Source organism: Pipistrellus hanaki (genome assembly GCF_964339955.1).
Source record: "Pipistrellus hanaki genome assembly, chromosome: X".
Classification (NCBI taxonomy): domain Eukaryota; kingdom Metazoa; phylum Chordata; class Mammalia; order Chiroptera; family Vespertilionidae; genus Pipistrellus; species Pipistrellus hanaki.
In genome coordinates, this window is record NC_140524.1 from 93,908,340 (window position 1) to 93,929,479 (window position 21,140).

General features: G+C 31.4%; 1 protein-coding gene across 5 annotated transcripts in view; it reads right to left on the minus strand.

The window, feature by feature from the left end:
* Nucleotides 1–21,140, minus strand: part of CNKSR2 (connector enhancer of kinase suppressor of Ras 2) — a 240,265-nt gene that overhangs the window by 95,581 nt on the left and 123,544 nt on the right. For 3 of the 5 annotated variants that reach the window (XM_084869471.1, XM_084869470.1, XM_084869474.1), the window contains exons 9-11: nt 16,360–16,506; nt 7,134–7,267; nt 1,899–2,110 (exon numbers count right to left, since the gene is read on the minus strand). In XM_084869471.1, coding sequence (XP_084725597.1) covers nt 1,899–2,110; nt 7,134–7,267; nt 16,360–16,506 — 493 coding nt within the window. The remainder of the gene's footprint in view (nt 1–1,898; nt 2,111–7,133; nt 7,268–16,359; nt 16,507–21,140) is intronic. The other 2 variants (XM_084869473.1, XM_084869472.1) reach the window with 1 other exon arrangement.

Here is a 21,140-nt window from a genome sequence, read left to right on the forward strand (position 1 = left end):
ATAACTTACTTTAAAATATGAATGTACTAAGATAATATAATAAGTACATATATATTTAATCAAGAGCACATATTAGGCACTTTGCTTCTCAAAATCCTGTCTACAGTCTTATAATCAAAACTCTAAACCCTTTTGAGTAATATGGGAAGTTAATAGGAGAGTGATGATGACTAAGTATAAGTATCTCCATTGAAGATTCAGATTATATTTTAGGTTCTAAAGTTAAAAAATTTCAGGATCAAAAGTAAAAGAACTTTTTTTTTTTTTACTTCCTATTCCTCTTTCAAGCATATATACATTTCTTTTCTCCTAAGTTGTTTATAAAAATACATGAAATATACGTAGGATATCTATATTTTCTAAAATTTAAATAGTATTCTATTTCATTGGGAGAAATATGATTTGTTTAAACTATAGTCTGAAGGCATAAACATATCTTTTATAAAGCTATCAGTAATCAAAATTATGTAGTAATTACAATTTCCTCTTAGGTTAAACATTTTTATCTTCTTCAACATAAGTAGAAAATAGCCAGAAAATTCTGGGACATAAAAAAGGGAAAAGTTGGTATATAGTATTGACTAATAATAGATATTCAATAAGTGCTCATGGAATGAATGAATAAAAATAATAATCTTATGTAATGGATCAGGGGTAGGGATAATAAAGATGGCAGGCTTCTGTATTACAAAGGTTTAAAATATAGCAGGGGGAAAAGCAAAGCTGCAAATACGTTCAAATTATGACAGTTCAAAATAAATGCCACCAAAATAGTATGAAGAACTATGCTATAAAATACCATTGCTTATTCTTATGATAGAAAACACATGCACAGAGAATAACACAAAGGAAGATAAGCATGGTTACTAATCTTTAGGGTCATTTTGAGCAAAACTTTTCATATGTAACTATTACCAAAGAGCTGTAAGGAAATAAGGCATGTGTATTAAGATAAGTGATGACCAATATTTTGGGACCACAGGAGGGAGGCATCTGGCCACTGTGGACAAGTAAGGGGGACAGGTGGAAAGGGAAAATTAAAATTTCCTTCTGCTCAGCTCCCTCTGATTAAGTCTGGATTAATCGGCAAGGATCCTGTCCTTCCCCAAGTATGAGTTCCTCACTAAACATGGTTAGTTTGAAAACTGGGAAGGGAGTAGCATAGACTTCCAATTAAATCTATTCATTCTTGCTATAGGACGAGAGACTTTACTTAGTACTTTAACTTTAGGCAACTTTCTCTGCCAATATTTTAGATATGTCATATCAATATTAAGTGTTTGTGACTGGGTTACTTTCTTGATTGTGCATGGAAAAATAGGAGTCAAAGCCAAAAGCAAAAAATCCCAAAAATTCTAGGGACATGGTCATTCCAGGTGCATCTTTTCTTTAACAGTGTATTCTTCCTATTTAAAATCCAGTTCCACTCAAGCTTTGCAGCTTCTTAAAAAAGACAAATATAGAGATGAAATTTCCCCTCAGAAAAGCCTATCTAAAGATTTTTTAAATTCCCGAGGAATAAGGACACAATTTTATTTTCAATAAGCCATTTCATTAGCAAATTTACAATTAAAAAAGGAAAAAAAAAACACACTTTGAATTATTCCAATTTGGCAACATCTGACATACAAAAATTTCATGTAATTAGAAAAGGTTCCCACACACCACTAATGAGCTAAAATGCTATCTACTATTCTTGTTTACTCTTTGAAAAATCTAGAATAAGTTTAGATGGCATGCCTCACATTGTTGAAAGTTCACCTTTGAGCACATGACAGATATAGATCAATTACAAATATAAAAGCTATCAAATAATTTTCATAACTCAAAAGCCCATGAAAAGAAATGAAAATCCCCATTCCAAACATATGTTCTTATGTCAACTTAAGAACTCTTACCGTAAGTCGGGGTGCTTTCTCGTCTTCCTTGACTACTTGATCTTCCTTTTTCATACTCATAGCAATACAAGACAGTATCTTCCTCAACAATATTAAATCTCTTTCGATATTCCTGATCCAGAAAGGAATTTGGCGATTCAGATCCCTTATGCACAGGCTTGCCCACCATATGTCCTCTGAGGTCTTCACAAGGAAGGTTTCCTTTTTCATCCCTAAAGAAAGGGTGAGGAAGAAAAGCGCAGGCAAGTGTTAGGGTGGTAAAAAGGCTGAGAATGTCTAAAATAGTCATAATATCCTTCCCATGCACTATATCTTCTCATCTTTCCAAACTCTGAGATTTATAGGACAATTTTTAACTATTCCTATTTTGTAGAAAAAAATCCCAGGGCTTAGAGAGATTAAATGAGTTACCTGAATGTCACACAGGTAATAAATGACACAGCCAGACATGGGTCATAGATCTTTTAACTCCTGCCCTAGTCCATTCTCACTGCTCTGTGCCATATAAAGACATCACCTTAGCACACAGATTGCGTTTATTGTTCAAGACGGTAGGAAATGTTAAAAATCTAACTTTCTTTTGCCAGTTTACCTAGTTGGTTCACATATCTGCACTTCTCAAAAACAAAAAAGTGTTTAAGAATAAATGCCTCTGTAAGGACACTGTAGCTTTAAAAACCAAATCAGTACTAATACTATAAGAATGTCAAGTTGCTCGTCATTAACTTAAAATACACCTTAATGAAAATACTCTCAGTATTTAAATTCTATGTATCTCATTTAATAGTGAATACATACATTCACAGCATTCCAAATGGAAAATTTCATTACATATCCATTCAGAGTTTAAGAATGGGATTAAAGATGATGGCAAGTTATTAACCAGTGTTACCCCAATAAATGTAATAAAAAGTTAGGTAGAGAGCAATGTTTGTAGTATTTTCCTTTCTTTTTGTAATAAAGGTGAAAGGGAATATTAATGTAAACATCTAGTTTTGCTTATATTTTCAAGAAGAAATAATGAAAGGATAAATATGTACACAGATAATAATTTAATAAAAAAACAAAAACAAAAAAATACTAATAAAAATAATTTTTATGGGGAAGGAGAGGGAAAATCTGGGAGGAACAATGGTGAAAACATTTGCTTTAATGTATTTTTTATAAAGTTTGGATTTTGGAGCCATGTAAATGTTTTGAATAATTAAAATTCAATAAAAAAAGATGGCAAGTTCTCTAATAATTTATGAAACCCCTAAATCTTACTCACTTATTGTATTACTCACATGGTCCAGATGATTGGGCCCTAATGAGTGGTATTTTGGTAGAAATATTTCATTTAGGTTTGACTATATCGAACCTTGTTTATCTTACACGTTTAATTGACTAGCTATGAAATTTTTGCTAGAAAAGCTTATGTTTTAAAATAGGACTATAGATGTAAATCCAATGTTTCTTCCCTTGTGGGTCATTAATTTTATTTCTTCCTAATTCATAATTGTTTCCTATTTTATGCTAAAGAGTGACATCAATGCTATCAAAGCAGATAAAATTTAATATTACATCAAATGCCAACAGTTCAAATCTTAAATCAACAGAAAAAATCTTAAATTAATAGAACAAATCTTATAATAGTCCAAATAAAAAGGAATTTTACATTTCATCTTTTATCTTATAAAATGGTGATGAGCTTATAAATTGAAATATGAGGTTCAATTCAGCACAATACTATGCTTGTATCCATATGCAAATCTTTAGATTAGGTTTGTCCGAATGAACCTATATTCCTAGTATTTGAAATATGTAGAAAATAGTAAATAATATTCTCAAGACAAACTGAGTTGGCAAATTTTCTTATGTACTTAACTCATCACAAGGTGAAATTGCCATTTACATTGCCACTCACTCTTGTATTTTTAAAATAATGCGTTGCTTCTTCCCAAATTGTAACTCTATAGTTCTTAGGCAGCATAAAGAAAATAAATATAAAAATCCAGGCAGAATTCCTTTGTCAGCTCGCTAAAAACGTTTCCTGCACAAATTTCCTGGCATTTAAAAAAATGTTTTAGTCCTCTATAAAAAAGAAATAGATACTGCAATTAGTTTGGAAATAGCCCTAACAAAGTTGTGGCACTGGAAGAGGGTTATACTTATTTATAAATGGGCAGACTTTTCTATCATGCCAGTGACATAACTGTTAATGCAGCTTGATTTAGGAGGGTGACTAGGCCCTGGTTAATTCACCATGCTCTGATTATAGGTGTACACCTGTGGCAGAAAATTGGAAGGGCTGGTATTACTTACACTATAGTGAAAGGAAAGAGGGACCTTTAACCAGCAAGGAAGATTTATTAAACACATTTGTATGTCATTCACTCAAGTAAAGTTGAATTTTAAAAAGTAAAAACAAAAAAAACAACTGCAAAAAAATGAATTGATATACATATTGTGTATATAAATGTGTGTGTCTGTATATGTATTCACACCATAAGCCCCTGAATAACTAAATGTATTACTTCATTTTGCTGTAAAGATTAAAATATATATTTTTCATATTTAACTTGTTTATTTGTATAATTAGTTTATGCTAATTGTATATATGCAAACTGGAAAATGCAGAATTGAATAAAGAATCCAACTTTGCAGGAAAAACACACAAGTAATATTTGGAGTATTTTCTTCCCTTTCTAAAATGTTAGATAGCTATACACACATTAATAAGTCTATAGATTTTCCCTAAAAGGGATCTCATAGAACAACTGTGACTTTATATTTAATGGCTCACTGTAAAATTCACAGGAGAAATTAGTGCTTAAATGTCACAGTTGTGCAAAGGCCTATAAATTCTTGATTTTCATCTTAAAAAATGCACTATAGACTATGATAATGAAACTTCATATACTCATAAGTCATAGGTATAAACTGACAAAATTTCACTCACTTCACATACACGAATGATTTCTCTTTTAGCGATAAGATCCCTTTTGTAACCACATTTATTTTTTTCTGGAATAAATACGTTTAAAGAAATAATCACATGAAAAAAAATCTACATAATTTGACAACTAGGCCTACCATTTTTAAGGGTCTCTTTTATTTTAAGACTAGAGGCCCGATGCATGAAATCTGTGTAAGAGTAGGCCTTCTTCCCCCAGGTGCCAGCACCAGCTTCTCTCCAGCACCCGGACCGGTTTCCTCGGCCGCTGGAAGGCACCTGGGACCTGGGCTTTGTCCAGAAGGACATCTGGTCTAATTAGCATATTCTGCTTTTATTATTATTGATGAGGAAATTTGTATGATTTATAATTCAAATTAACACCAAAATGCCTATCCTACACAGAACAAACTTTTAAATATAGAAAAAAAATAAATGTTCTGATGAATTTAATTAGGTGAGCCACACTCATAATCAAAATGAGAAAATTGAAAAAAAAAGTGCCAAGTTCGCATCTTTAAAAAGAATGACAATTTCAAAAACTTCTATAACTATCATTTCAAGTCAAAAAAAGAACACAGGAACTTTGATGCATGGATTGCTTTGACTATGCTATATAAAATGACTGTGTGACCGAGCAATTAATAATTTGATTCAAAATATATTTAGAATATTGTGTTAAATTACACACCAGACTACAAATCAATTAAAATGAAATAATACACTCTAATTATGAATTTTTACTGAAAAGTATAAAACTTTCAAACAATACTGACAAAAAAAATAATGCTATATTGATACTTCAACCTCTTATACAGTATTTTTCAATAGCATGTTCAAATTTTTTATTGATTTCTATATATTTCCTTAGTTGTATCTATACCCTTCCCTGAAGAGAGAACTGTTATCATTTTACTCCTTTGTCTTCTGAAGTGTTTTAAATACTTTCTGTCTAGGAAACATGTTCTTTAAAACAAGTTCCATCCTAGCCAAGAGAAAAGGAAAGAACATTTATTTAAAAACACTGCAGAGATTTGATAAAAACATCTTCTGATGTTTATTTGTACATGTAGCACTCTGAATAAGGCTTCTTAATCATTTGCAGTAAAATAAAACAAAATCAAAAGATTCATTTCCTATTTGATACACACATGCTTTTATTGCTCTTCCTGCAAGAGTATTCAGAAAGTCAGACATTATCTTAATAGAATTAAAATGCAGTTTGTGTTTGACTAGAATATCAGATTTTTATATCTGGTTGTAAATTTAACATAAGACTGTAAATTATATAATAAATATTTGTGGAATCCCAGCTTAATAAATTACATCTTCTCATAAAATACTCCCCCACAGCTACATTTAATTCTCAAAAATAAAAATGAAAATGTTTATAAAACTGACTATAGTTTTATTACCAAATGACAACACAAAGTATTTGCAAAAATGCTATGTTGTCATGTAGCATTTAGATCATAAAAATGTCAGTACCATCATATCTAATAGAACGAAACATTAGGTATAGCAATGAATAATAAAATTAATAAAAAAACAAGGTATTTTAGTTCTTTTATAAATAAAAGAAATTTAACATTAATTGACTTGAAAACAAGATACCTTAAATTATTGCTTTTGAATGACTGCACAACTGATTTAAAAACCGAATCAAATTCTTTGTGATTGGTAGTAACTGTCCTTTTGTACTGGTCCTTTCCCATAACTTTGTATTCCAGAAAGATGGGTATCAGAATGCTTTTGGACAAAATGCTTTATGGCACTAAGTTCTATTCTTCCATATCTTCCAAGAATTTCTAGTAGGAATTTGGGAATGAAATGGGGACACAGCCTCAAGAAATCTGGACTTAAAAGGCAAGCCATTTTCTTGCAAACTCTCTAATTATCTACAATACATTTCAAAAGTTATAAAAGTTATCTATAACTTTCTCTTCTAGAAAAAAATATATGACATGTTTCAAAGTAACCTAAGATTTCTAGGGGCTTCTTTGCCAAAGAGCCTCACTTATATTTTGCTTATTGAAATAATCCTAATTATTATTTAATAGTATTTTATTATATGAGATGTTTATAAGATATTTAATGCTTATTAAGTGTTCAATACATATTAATTAGTTATTAACCAAAATGCATTCTCTGTCATGCAATGATTTTTCTGGAATATGTTCAAATTCCCAACTGAGAAACTACTCAAGTTGTTCCTTGAGAATTTACTTCACAGTTTACATGCCATTGGGCTAGTCTTTGGACAGAAGCTTCCTAGAACAACAGGATGATTAGTTTTATACCTGGGGATATACGGTTCTGCAGGAGGAGGGGGGATGTAGAGATCCTGGAGAGCTGAACTGTCTCTTTTGGTGGGTGTGCTGATGGTGCTGGAAGGCGTGGCGACACTGCTTGTGGGACTTCTAGGTATAAGAGGCTGGTTAAAATGAAAAAGAAAATACATACACACACAAACAACACACAAAACAACAACAACAACAACAACAACAACGACAGAGTTATCATTTTAAATTATCTACTTCTGCATAGTTTTTGAGCTTGGCTGAAAGAAAAAAGCACGTTATTTATCACAGGGATATTCCTTCGAATCTCCAAACACAGATACTTTATTACTTAGAGATTTCTACTTAGTCCCCAACTCACCGTATTATATGGCATAACCATATTTATATACTACTATGCAGTGTTTCATAATGAGAAGATTTATGTCACAGTCAGAATCTTGCTTTGTTAGAATCCCTTCTTTTAAAGAAAGATAATAAAGAGTAACTTTCAAAAGAATTAGCTCATTCAAATCCTGATATATTAGAAAGATATTCTGAACCCTACCCCCTCACCAAAGATACACCATACTCCTAATACTCCTAAATTAGCAGAATGCCACAGATTCTCAAAAAAGGTTACAAAAATAGACCATGAAAGGCCAATATGAAACAGTATTTTTCTAGGAAAATCTACTTTTAAAAAGTAAACATAAACACAACTATCTTTTCAAAGTCATTTTATGGTACATCTTCAAAAATATAGTGATTAGTGTGACACAAACATTTCACCTTTTCACACATTTATCATTGTTTAAAATAATCTGTAGTTGCAAATCTAGAAAACTCATTTTCATTCCTGTAGTTAAGTCTAAGTTTTTAAAAATTAAGATGGTATATATACTAAATCAAACGATACATCAGGATGCATTAACTTAAAAGCACTCCCAATTCTAAGCTTCAAAACTGATCTCGAGGTTCGAGAAATTATCTTAAAGTGAAACAAAAATTCACAAATTTTCATGTTTATCTTACAGGTCTTACTGATTAGCGAAATATACAAAAGCATTTTAGTGCAACTGCAAATATAAAAATAATGATCACAAAATGATCTGTATCATCACATGACCAGATGTCATTTTAGCCAGTATGAAAACAATTTGAGTATATCTATATAGACCCACAGTCTATAGCTGGACACTCAAAAATGGCATATTACAACTAATTTATATTGTGACAATACTTTCGTACAGATAAACAAAATATGCTTTAAAAAGCCAAGTATAAGTACAATGTACAATGTAGGTCACTATGGTAGGCTACATGGTTTGTAACTCGGTGCACAGTTTTTACCTCCTTTGCTACACAGCTCACCTTAATAACTTGAAATCACACACTCTGCCAAAATGATGGTTACGCTTTAGACTATGTGAAATAGAAATTAAAGAGAGAAGGGGTAAATAACTGACCAGCTATTTTGGGACTCTATAATATGATGTAAAAAAGTCAGAAATTTTATATGTTGAAGGATTTTGAAATATTAAGGAACTGTAAAGACTGATGTTTAACTATGCTGATTTTGGAAAAGTTTCCAGTAGAACTGTGTGTCTTTTAGAAATAAAAATCTTGGCAATGGGAAATCCTGAAATTATATACATAATAAGGAGCCACCTGCACAAATGAACACCAAGAAGCAAGAGAAAATAAGTAATTGTATTCTAGGGATGCACTATATGCCCCTACAACAGATCTTTGAATAATGGGTTCTTTACAACTAGTAGTTAGATATATTATACATGTATAATCATTGTGATGTGACTCTGTTTATAACTGTTTTCCTCTCTGTCAGGACATGATCAAGAGTATTTTATTCTGCCTGGATTATTACCAGGATTGTCTACCTAGGGTACTTATGCCTTTCTCCTCCCAGGGAATTTAAATATAAGCCATGTCAACTTCCTTTAAGTTGCTAATTTTTTTCTAGAGTTCTATTTTCAGCAAAGAGTTGCTACTTATGTCGTTGGTTAATGTGATTAGCTAAATTAGCAAGTATGTGGAAGAAAAAGACTCTTAAATATGTCTAAACAGATAACAAGTTTGATTGTGCCAGCTGGTTCAATAAGTTGAATTGGTTTAAAAAAACTTGTTCAGAGGAAAAAAAACTAGTCAATCCTGTTGTGTAATTAAACTGGCTAGTTATTTTATTAACTGGTAAACCATACAAAACATTTCAACGGGTTTATCATACATACATCATCTGGCTAATCAGTATGCCCTGTAACAAGTAAAATGCATGGTCAATATTAAATATATTCAGTATATCTTTGTAAACTATTGTATTTGTAATATTTTTTCAAGCTAATCCAAGTTAAAAAAGTAAACATTCTTTTTGAGAGTCTCATTAAAAAAAGACAATATGCAATGGAAAGGTCAATGGGGGGAAAAAGAAGACTTATGTAATACATTAAACAATAAAGAACTTAAAAAAATGCACAATAGAAAAATCAGTATAAAGTAGAAGCTTTATGGGAAAATGGAAATAGCTGCTTAACCCAAAAGGAGGTCTTTGTGATAAACTGAAAGTGTAACCTCTTAACTTTGGACAAGAATTGAAAGAGTACAAAATTCAATGACTAAAAGAATGAAAAAGGCATTTAAAAACATTAGATAGACAAATTTTGACTAAATCAAGCACTGTATAAATGATGCTATTAGCTAAAATTACCAGTGAGAAATTTCTAGCTGTAACAAGTGGCATTAAAATTACATCTACCACCAATAACCATTTAAGGGAGTGCAAATACGCCTAGTGACAAAAAAAAGCTTCCATTAAACCAAAAAAGGTGTTCTCTCAGCATTCAATTCAAATTTTAATAGGCATATTCCTTACTTTCAATCATTTGTTCATAACATAGTGTAAAAAAAGCATTATGCCAGAGAAATAAAGGGTATTTTTTTTTTATCATGCCACTTCTTCTATCAGTAAAAATTTATAGGGGAAGAGAATTAGAAACTACCATCACTTATGGATAAACTACAAAGGTTTTTAAAGACTATCTGTTACTGGAGTAAGCATGAAGCTTCAATATAATTTGATCCGCTACGGTATGCAATCAGGTATGAAAAGGATCCAGTTTTGTATTTTATCCAAAGGGGTTTATTTTCTGATAGGACTTGTCATAACATTTAGTTTTCAGATCAAAATGGACCTACTGATATAAAGCTTTCCTTCCAGATTCAGTGAGAAGCCAAGGAAGGTACATTTGCATACATGTTGTTACTCTTCTAAAACAAGTTGATGACGCATTTATTTCTAGGGGCATTTACTCAAATCCCAAATAAAACGATCCTATGAAATCTCTTCAAATGTACATTGATAATATTAGGTAAGTTAACTGTCAAAAGGACTCAAATCTTCTGAATCATGAATGATGCTTTAGTAATAATATCCTACTCATCCAGATTAGACAGCACTGGAAGACTATGATCATTATAAAATAAAACTTTCAGCTTTTGTAAGGCATCACTGAAATCTCACTTTAAATCCTCTCATGGCTCAGGTCTTTTCCTTGTGTCCCCAATTCTAACATCTCTAAGGTAACTGAGCACATCTGGAAGATATCAATGTACCTCTGAAACCAGTAAGGTCTTAAGGACTATAGGAAAAGAACTGCCATACTAAAGAAACCACATTTGATGTTGAGGTTTTACTTGAAACAGTTTCACATTTTAACAACTCTTGGCAAGCATATCTTAATTTAGTCTTCCCTCTGTCTGGTGAGTGACCCAGCTTTCATAGAGCCATGGAGTCTTGATAAATCAATGACATAAAGAGAGCCCCAATGTTAAAAATTAGGACAGTGTGTTACATGCTATGTAGTTACCTCAGAAATTCACTAACGCAAAGATCACAAAGAGTAGCTTTTTCTTTCAGGGGAAAAATGTCCATTAAATACCAATGATTACATCACCTGGCCATAAATTTTATTCAAACTGAGGAATAAGCACAGACTCAAAGGCATCACAATATCCTATTATTCTAGCACAGAACATTTACACACGTCCTTACTCAGTTCAAACACATTTTTATTGTATTTCCCAAAGCAAGTGCCAGGATATTGTTTTATGTTAGCAACTCTCTTCTTAGTCATTTAAACAAATGCTCCAAGGAAAATTTAACCTGGATTTTGGGAGGCATGATGTTGCATACAATCTTGTAAGTTTTTTGACCATATAAAGAATATTAGATTTAATTTGGAAAGTTATTGGGAATGCTTTCTCCTGGGTAAGTTTTAAGTAGTAAATCATTTGAAAGGAACTTAAGAGAAACACACCTATTCAAAATTCTCCCACTCCGTTCTTTCACAGATTTTTCTAGAATACAAATTTATAAATACAAAAAGAGTCTTCTTTTATAAGCATGTAATCTTCCCTTTCTTATTAGACTACCAAGAAAACGCATTGTTTTTATCTGACCACAAGTTTGATCAGGACTCCGTATCTGTAATGTATACAATTAAAAAATACAGACATATGTGCATAAAATATGCATGTAGTTACACAACATACAACTAATATAGACTTGAGAGCCACATGACAAAATGGCTTTTTCCACTGAATCATCACAATTTGCACAATATACTGACTACCACTAGTATGTTTATTCTTGTGGTCTTCAGTCGTATTGGCATAATTAATACTGCAACATTAAAACTGGGCTTCCAATTATTTCAACTTACAGTCAACTTCATTTTTTTAGAATAGTAACTAAAGAAAGATTGGGAAACTAAAGAAAAAAGAAATGATAAAAGAATTTTTGTTGTCAGTGTTAATATTTTGCAAATGTTTGGCTGATAACACAAATGTGATTGAGGTCCTTTAATTAATTTGCTTAAACCTTAGTGAACAAAAAATTGATGTGACAATGGCTTGCAGCTATTTACTGATTTGAGCATGTAAAAAATGTAATTGTTTTTTGCCTCCCAATCAGCACAATGACATTTTTAGTTTAAATTTATTTTCTTTTTCTAGTATCTTAACTAATATTAGTTATCTTCCTCTTTAAAACATGCTTTTAAAACAAAACTCTCAGAAACATAAACTTTCTTAACTAAAGGTCACCCTGACCATGACTTTGAATTAAAATAAATTTTATTATCACTTATGTTTTTTTATTTTTATTTTTACAACCATTCATATCTATATTTGAAATACAACAAAAATCAATGGTCTTCAATTGTTATACCAGTTGACAGATTGAATAAACTATGACTATTTGCTTCCCATTTCATTTTCTTCTCAAAGTGAAATATCCTGTAAAAATGCCTAGCAGTAAAATTTTAAATGAAAAGCACAAAAATCACATAAGAAACTATCACACATTATAAGATTTATGGACTAGAGTACAGTTTAAGAACATAAGTCTAAAGATACAGTTTGATGTTGTTTTATATAAAAATGTGTTTAATGAAACCTGTATCAGTATGTTGAATTTCAGCATTGATTTTAGTGGCCATTTCTGAAATATATTAAAACAAAAAATGCTGGGTTCTTAATGCTTAAAAAAATTGTTCATCCCCAGTGATGATTTCAATCAACATTCTTGTCAGTGTCGAGCCATCCAACCTCTTTTAAGAAGAAAATGACATGGATTTTTAGGACCTACACACACTAATTTAAAATCACACAAAAAAAAATATACCTTGATGTTTATCCACAGTTGCCAGAAATGTTTTCATTGAATTGGAAGAACATAAGCGATCACCCTGCTTACCAAAATCCAGGACATTAGTAGAAGGTGCTATTAAGGACATGTTTTTAAAAACATCGCTCAGAAAACAGGGAATCCCTGGTTTGCTTTCTTAGAACAACATATTCTATCTTAAGTAAAACACATCTACTATTTGTAAATGAATGCAGATGACAACACAATTCAATTCCAGATTAAATTTGCTTGTAGTATTTGACTAAGGTATCTTTCATTCTATTGTGAAATGTTTGAGAAAGCAAGAATTTAACAAAAGAGCTGCCAAATTTCATGAAATGTACTAATGAAATTGCTCTGTGAGTATGAAGCTGAATTGTATGCTTTTGTTTATTTGGCTAAATTTCATGAATTTTTTTTTCCAAGTAAATTCCAAATTAAAATTAATCATTGTGGTTGATTAATAATAGAATTTACTATCCTTTTTAAAATATTTATAGAAGTAAAGATTGTTTCATTAAAAATGTGATATTCCTTAATAATCATCTACCTTAGGGTAGATAAGGTTATTTTTTGTTTGTCTAGGTACAAATTATTTACTTGTTAGTTTAGAAAATAATTATTCCTTATGTTAGAATACAGTTCTCTATTTTAAGATGTATTAGTGTTTACTTACATGCCACACAAACTTTTCCATATTTTATCTGAAAATGCTAGTAGTAAATAAAACCTGGTATAGTATACAAAGAAGATGAAATGAACTTATTGAGGTAAATATATGCCACAGATTGTTTTTTTTTGTTTTTTTTTGTTTTCGTTTTTGTTTTTGTAACCTCTACTTTAAATAATTCTTACTAGACTACTGGTATATCCTATGTAAAATGAAATGACCTAATGTCTAATTCTTCAGATTTGAATATTTATATTTAGATGAGTTCATTGGAATTTTAGCCCTAACATTTATGTACACGTCAGAAGCAAGAATACAATAGAAATGATACTTGTGTCGGCCCAGAGTATTATGCACTTGTTCCACATCTGAGGTCCTTTCTTAGCCACTAGGAAAAATATGTGGCTTTAGGCAAAGTCACAAAAGAATCCAAGATCACCTTAAGAATTTCATCCTACTATTTCTTTGACTTTTCCCCCTCTGGAGGAAGTCTATCTTCAATCTCAGGTTTTGTCCACTTTTAATTGTATCAAAATCTACATTCTATAAAATTCTGATCAGATAGTTTCCATTACTCTCCCAGTGTCTTTGTGATTTCGGGTCTTCAAAATAGATTCTGGGGAGACCTGGTGGTGCTGATATATGTTAGAGGACTTAACCATTTGCCCTTAGTCCTAAGATCTTGTTTTACCACCACTAGGAAGTATTTGGTTAAAACGTCACCCCAATAAATTCAATAACAATAAAAAATGAATACTCTTCATTTCGCTCTGTAAAAAGTCAATTTCTGAAGCAATTTGCAAAGAAGTTGAAAGCAGGTCTCGCCCCCCGCCCCAACAGTAATGTTTATCTGTAACGGTTTGAACTTGGACTATACATTTCAGGTGAACTAAATTCAGTTAAAATAGCAAACACAAGAATGTTGATACATATAAGCACTTATATAAATGCTGACTTTCTTTAATCTGATTTCTGCATTCTGAAAAAGTAAACCTACACATATACTCAGAGTAACTGAATAGGCAATGAGTAAATATAATTAATGATCTGATGAGGCACATTTCTTAGCATTTGAGAATAGACTTATAAAAGTGCCTTCAAACTCTATCAAATTATATTATAATTAAAGGATGTAAAATAACTTTAAAAATTAAAGCATTATCCTGCTTTGAATACAAATACCAAAGGTATATGTAGCAGAAAAGAAACATTGGTTTTTTACTAATGTTAGCATTTTACATGAAATTGATTCTTATCTGCCATTACCTTAATTCACCACTTTGAGTTTGTGCAAAAGAATCTAAAAGGGGTCCAAATTATTAATTTATTTTCTAGAGCTATTCCCTCAAAGTTCATGGATCAACAAGAAACTAATGTCTTTTTGGTGTTCAATGTGAAATAGAAGAGACTAGAGAGAAAATTTTAAATTAAATACACATACATAGAGAAGAAAATCTAAAAGCTGAAAGCATGGGCCTCTTCTTCAGGGTTCCCACCTCAGACTTTGAAGAAGGTTCTTAAGGGAAGACATGTCAACAGAAAACTACAGAATGTAGCAACAAAGCAATTTATAATGCAGCAAGAAAATAAAATGATGTGATGGTAAAGTCTGATCTATTAATCTACAACTTAATGAGTCAAACATTGAACTCTGAACTTTAATGACTATAAAAAACTTTAATAATAAACATACTGCAAGTCAAATGTGTTTGGACAAATTAATACAGTTTTACATGTATTCATTTGAAAATTAGAAAGTTTCACTTTAAAAATGTAGAGACCTTAATGTTAGAAAATTTTATATGTTTTTGTTATTTAAGTATAATGCAAATTTGTGGCAAATAAATAGGAAAGTTTTAAATAATTAGAAATTAGTATAGTCTATAAGGCCATTCATGTGTAATGTAAAATTTAGGATTTTAGGAAAAATATCTAAGAATGGTATAAGGTACTAATATGGAACTTAATACCAACTTACACAGTGATAACATTATTTTCATATATTGCTTTTCTTTTTAATTTGAATGGGAAGTGTTATATTTCAACTGACAATTTAAATTTTTAAAAATTGTACTTCTAAGAAAGGTAATAGTTTCCTATTTTTAAAACGCAGGTTTTATGAAGGACGAAAATTTCTTCTATGATGTGTTTAAAGATTATATCCTGACTGAAATTCGAGTGTATGTATTGCTTCCTTCTTTTGTCAACCAGAATTATATATTTATAACTTCCTAGATAAGTCAGTTGCTTAATAAATATAATTTATCAACATCCAGAATAATACTTAGAGTGATGTTTCATGCTGAAGAAAAATGCAGAAATTCTAATGCAACAATTTCTCTATTTTTTCCACCCTTAAGGGTGGAAAAGAGAAAAATGATCAGCCAGGTGGCATGCAGTTGGTACATTTTAATTACTACCTAAAACTTCCTTTACAAACTATTCATAAATAACTATTACTATGTTATGATTTTATTCACAAGAATTTTATAAACTAACAGCTAGTTTCTTTAAGAAGTGAATATGGGAATAACTTTTAAGTAGAATATTATATCATATATGAAACCTCTCATTTTAAATTTCTATCTATATTTTGGTTTGAAATAACATGTGGTTTGTTTGGGATCATGCTTTTAAATGTTTATAAATTAAGGCCAAGTTCTTTATTATTTGGGCTTCAGTATAGAAACTTGAATGTTTTATCCCAATTAAGCCTATTAGGATGAGCTGTGAAGAGATCGTTTCACAAACAAATTTTCAAAAGCATACAAGATTAATCCATATGCTGCTGAGATGAGGCACAATAAAGAAGCATTACTGAGATAGTCTATGGCTAAAATGATGGTGTATGACTTATGATTAAGCTTCATTACCTGCAGAGCAAGGGGCTTCCATCTCATATTTTTCAGTAAAGCTGGTGCTGAGGTAAGCATGCTCTGAGGTCGCTTTTTCAAAGTTAAGATAACACCACTCGGGTCCTCTCGTAGTGCATTCACCAAATTTTTCAACTGCCACCCCACCTGGTAACCAGCAAAATCATTACAATAAAATTGAGGTACAGTATTCAAAGATTTAATGTTCTCCCCCTTTAATAAGTTTAGTTAAAAATGAAAATCACATAATTGGTGTACCAATTTTCAGGAGATATATACTTAAGAAATTTTATCTTTGAGTTGATGAACCATGTTATTGCATTAGAGTCCATATCATTCTGATAAACTAATGGACATTTACCATGTCAAAGCAGAGAATAAAACGGTATCCTACCAATGGAGTAATTTAGAATTTAAAGAAATTATATCATCATTAATGCTGTGCAAGGTCTAGATCCAAGCTCTTCAAAAGTACAATTTTAAAATCTGCATGCCTGAAAACACGGATTTGACAATGTCCTGAGTTTACAAAGTACACATGCTTTCTCATCACCATCTTTTAGAGCTGTGTGGTACAACTGTCTACCAATAGCTGGTACTCACACGCCAAGACAATATTCTGATGCATGGAAGACAGCATCAATAAACCTTTCACCATGGTATAAGATAGAATAAAAAATCACAAGCTAATACTACCTATTAAAAATGTGTTCCAAATGATAGTATAAATTTAAAATATAATGTGCTATATTTAATGAAGCCATTCTAACCCGGCTGGCATGGCTCAGTGGTTGAGCATCAACCTATGAACCAGGAGGTCATAGTTCGATTCCCGGTCAGGGCACATGCCTGGGTTGCAGACGTGACCCCCTAGTGAGGGGCATGCAGGAAGCAGCCAATCAATGATTCTCTCTCATCATTGATGTTTCTATCTCTCTCTCCCTCTCTCTCCCACTCTGAAACCAATAAAAATATATTAGAAAATAATGAAGCCATTCTATTTGAATATCATCTCAAAACATATTGAATGATTAAACTGAAGTCCTTGATAGACATCCTAAAACATGGCTCAGCTGTTATCCATTAAATTATTTCACTCATCATCCTTTTAATATTTTGAACATAGAATTTTTGTTTGCTTTTAAGATGGACTAGTTACACAGTTATCAGATAACTGAAATCCCAGAAATATGCTTTAAAGAAACACATTAAAAATGTCTATTATTTCAAGGATTAAAAATGCATTTAACATTATAAAGAAAAAAACTTTTATCAGAACACTAATGTATTAGATTTTTCCAGTATGTGTTATAGAGATACACTGGGTCAAAATTTTCCTAGTTTGCAAGGAGGATTTAGCAAATGGTCATAAGAGTGTTCTGGTTTCTTCCTAGGCACTCAAGTGAAAGGGGATGTGTGCCTTTGTCTGTTACTCATGTTTTTGCTTGGAAGACAATGTTCACGCTGGAAAGAATGAGCACTTCTACCAAAAGCAGCACAGATCTCCAGAGACTATGATGAAAAGATACTCTGAACCGCAGCCACTGCAGAATAATGGGAGACTTTGGTTTATATAATGGGTGAGCATTCATTTAAATTATAACTTCTATGATAGCTGAATTGAGTGATGGTGAAGAGAAAAAGTCAGGACAAAAAGGAAGCAGTATGTTAAAATGCTTAAAAATCTCAGGGCTTCTCAGATATGAATCAAAATGAGGATTTAGAATACTTGCATAATCTGAAGAAGCTGCCAATTTTTTGAAAAAAGTCACTATAACGCAGTTCAACTAAAGTACTGGAATTGGTTAAATGTCTCCCATTATATGTAAGTGGGATTATTATGTGTCCAAAGGTATAATACATTGATTCTGATTACTCTGATAGCTAAGTAGTGCCCCTGCAGCCACTTCTGTAAGCCAATGGTTAAAGCAAAGTGAGTTCAAGTCCAAGTGTTCCTTTTCCTTGTCAAAAAAGTGAAGCAGATTTTGAGTTATAGATTTGGAGGGAGAAAACATACTGTTTATACAAAGAGTTTATGAACAATTTATTAATGATAACCACGTTTTTATCATTTATTTATTCAAATAATTGCTAACTACATTAAAGCAATCAATAATATGACCATATTTTTCTTTCAGCATTCCTATTCTTGACAAATTACACATTGATTTCTATCCATCAGTTTCTTCCATTTGTTCTGTTATAATCAGTGTGACTACTTAAAAAAATTTTAAGGCTAGATAGCATTTTCCTGTTTAATTTTCAGTGCAATTTGATTTATCCTGTGCCTTCATACTTTTCTATGATCTTTTTTTTTTTAAACACATAATTCCAAAGAATAGAATTGTATTTTTATGAGAAAGTGGAATTGTTTTTTGGATGAGAAAGTAATAATTTGGTTCAATTTTAATTTTATAGCTGAATATTATTTAATGGCAACAGAAAATTATATAAATTTACTACTTTTTAATCAGTCTTCCAACTCTCACTGAGATAACATTAGCAACATTTTAAACAAAGTAAACAGATACACATCAAGATACATATGAAGCATATATCTTAGGCTCCCAAATTCTACTTCCACTACCACCATAATAAAATAATTGGATAAAAGTAGAGATAAATGTGCAACATATGTGTTGCAGTACTGTTTAAACCAATCAAGAATTATGCATTATGTAAATCTCCATTAGTAAGGTATATAAAACTGTGTGAAAAATAAAGCTCCAAAATAAAAAATTAAATTTTACTTTATATATTGTATATCATAGAAAGATATATAACAGTGGTTACATCAAAGGAGAGTAAAGAACACAATATGTATCTTTATAACTTTATTCCTGAACTCTTAGCAATAAACACGAGTTATTTTTATAAATAACAAATTGAGCAATATAAGTGAATATAGTCCATGAATAGTAATATTCCAATTAAAAATAATAAATTTTATGAGTTACCTAATTAGTATTGTTTGTTATGGATGGACAATTTCCATAAAATGTCAGACCCAGAAAGGAAACATTATTTAAAACAGTAAAAGATAGTGAAGTGGAAATAATATCTACTCTGAATTATAATTATAATTCTAGGTGATTAGAAAAAAAGCAAGTTTATTATTTAGTTGTGCTCAGTAAGACAAGAGCTATATTATTTGTTGATTATTGATTCAATAAATGATTTCAGTAGATACCTAAGTGTTAGGTCAGGTTTATGAAAAATTACTGAATGATAATAATGCTGGTTGAATAATTCAGACTTTGTATACCATTATTTTCAATAACATAGGGAGGGTTTAGCTCTACCATTCCCATCCCAGGATTTGTATACACATAAACAGCAACCAAACCTCATTTGAATAGTCCCCTTTCCTTAGTACTTTCTCAAATTTGAATAGCCCCCTTTCCTTAGTACTTTCTCAAATTCCCTAATTTGGATAATTTCTTCATTACTTTCTACCTTCTCTACTACATAAAATTCTTAAAATTGCCCCCATTTATTGGATTGTACCATGTTCTATTCAAGAGCAAGTAGGACATGGTCCTAGAGCTCCGGGACAAATGATTCCCAGCTCTGATTCTGTGATACCCTAACATGGAATCTTTAGCCATATAATGAAGTATAGTGAATACTTGAAATTAATTTATTTCTCTTTAACTGTCATTGAGATACTTAGGGTTGACAGATTATAGGGGGACATGATATATCATAAATGGTATGATAAAGTGAGGGAAGTGTGTGTTACAACTTTACTCTCCTTTCAAGAAATCTGGGAGCCCCCATGTCAGGAGCTAAATATAATGGCATACACATTTCAAAATAGGTAAAATCTATAAATGTATGTTAACCATCTTTCAAAATTAGCTTTCCATATTCTCATTTAAGTTTCTGGCGATAGTTTAAAAATATTAGGCATGGCCCAGGCATCGTGGCTCAGTGCTTGAGTGTTGACCTATGAACCAGATCATGGTTTGATTCCTGGTCAGGGCACATATCCAGATTGCAGGCCTGATCCTCAGTGTGGAGTATGCAGAAGGCAGCCAATCCATGATTCTCTCTCATCACTGATGCTTCTATCTTTCCCATCCTTTCTGAAGTCAATAAAAATATATTAAAAAATAAATTTTAGTCATGATAGACCTTAATTAGAAACCATGTGAAGATATAATAATAATGAGAAGGATTTAAAAGTATCCTTTAAAAAAATATATATTTTATTGATTTTTTTACAGAAAGGAAGGGAGAGGGACAGACAGCTAGATACATCTATGAGAGAGAAACATTGACCAGCTGCCTCCTGCACACCTCCCACTGGGGATGTGCCTGTAACCAATGTACATGCCCTTGACTGGAATTGAACCTGGGACCCTTCAGTCCATAGACCAAAGCTCAATCCACTGAGCCAAACAGGTTTTGGCTAAAAGTATTCTTTACACACATTGGCTGCAAAGAAAATCTTTCTGTCCTAGGAGACAGAGGGGGCTTTGACACTAGTGGACACTAATATAAAAGTATAATCCATTAATATGGGAAGAAATTGAATAATGTAAAAAGCCTTAAGAGACCATGGTTATGGATACATATGAGAAACATTTTAATAATCAAAGACAGAAAGAGAATTGGCTAATTGGTGAAATAGTGAACTCAACATCAAAAAGGATGTTTCAGTACTCTTGCACAGCCTAAATGATTAGGTTTCCAAAGTCACAACGCATTCTGACTCTTATAAACAGAGTGGATCGGAAAATGCAAATAGATGCTATGACAACAGATTAGCTTAAGTA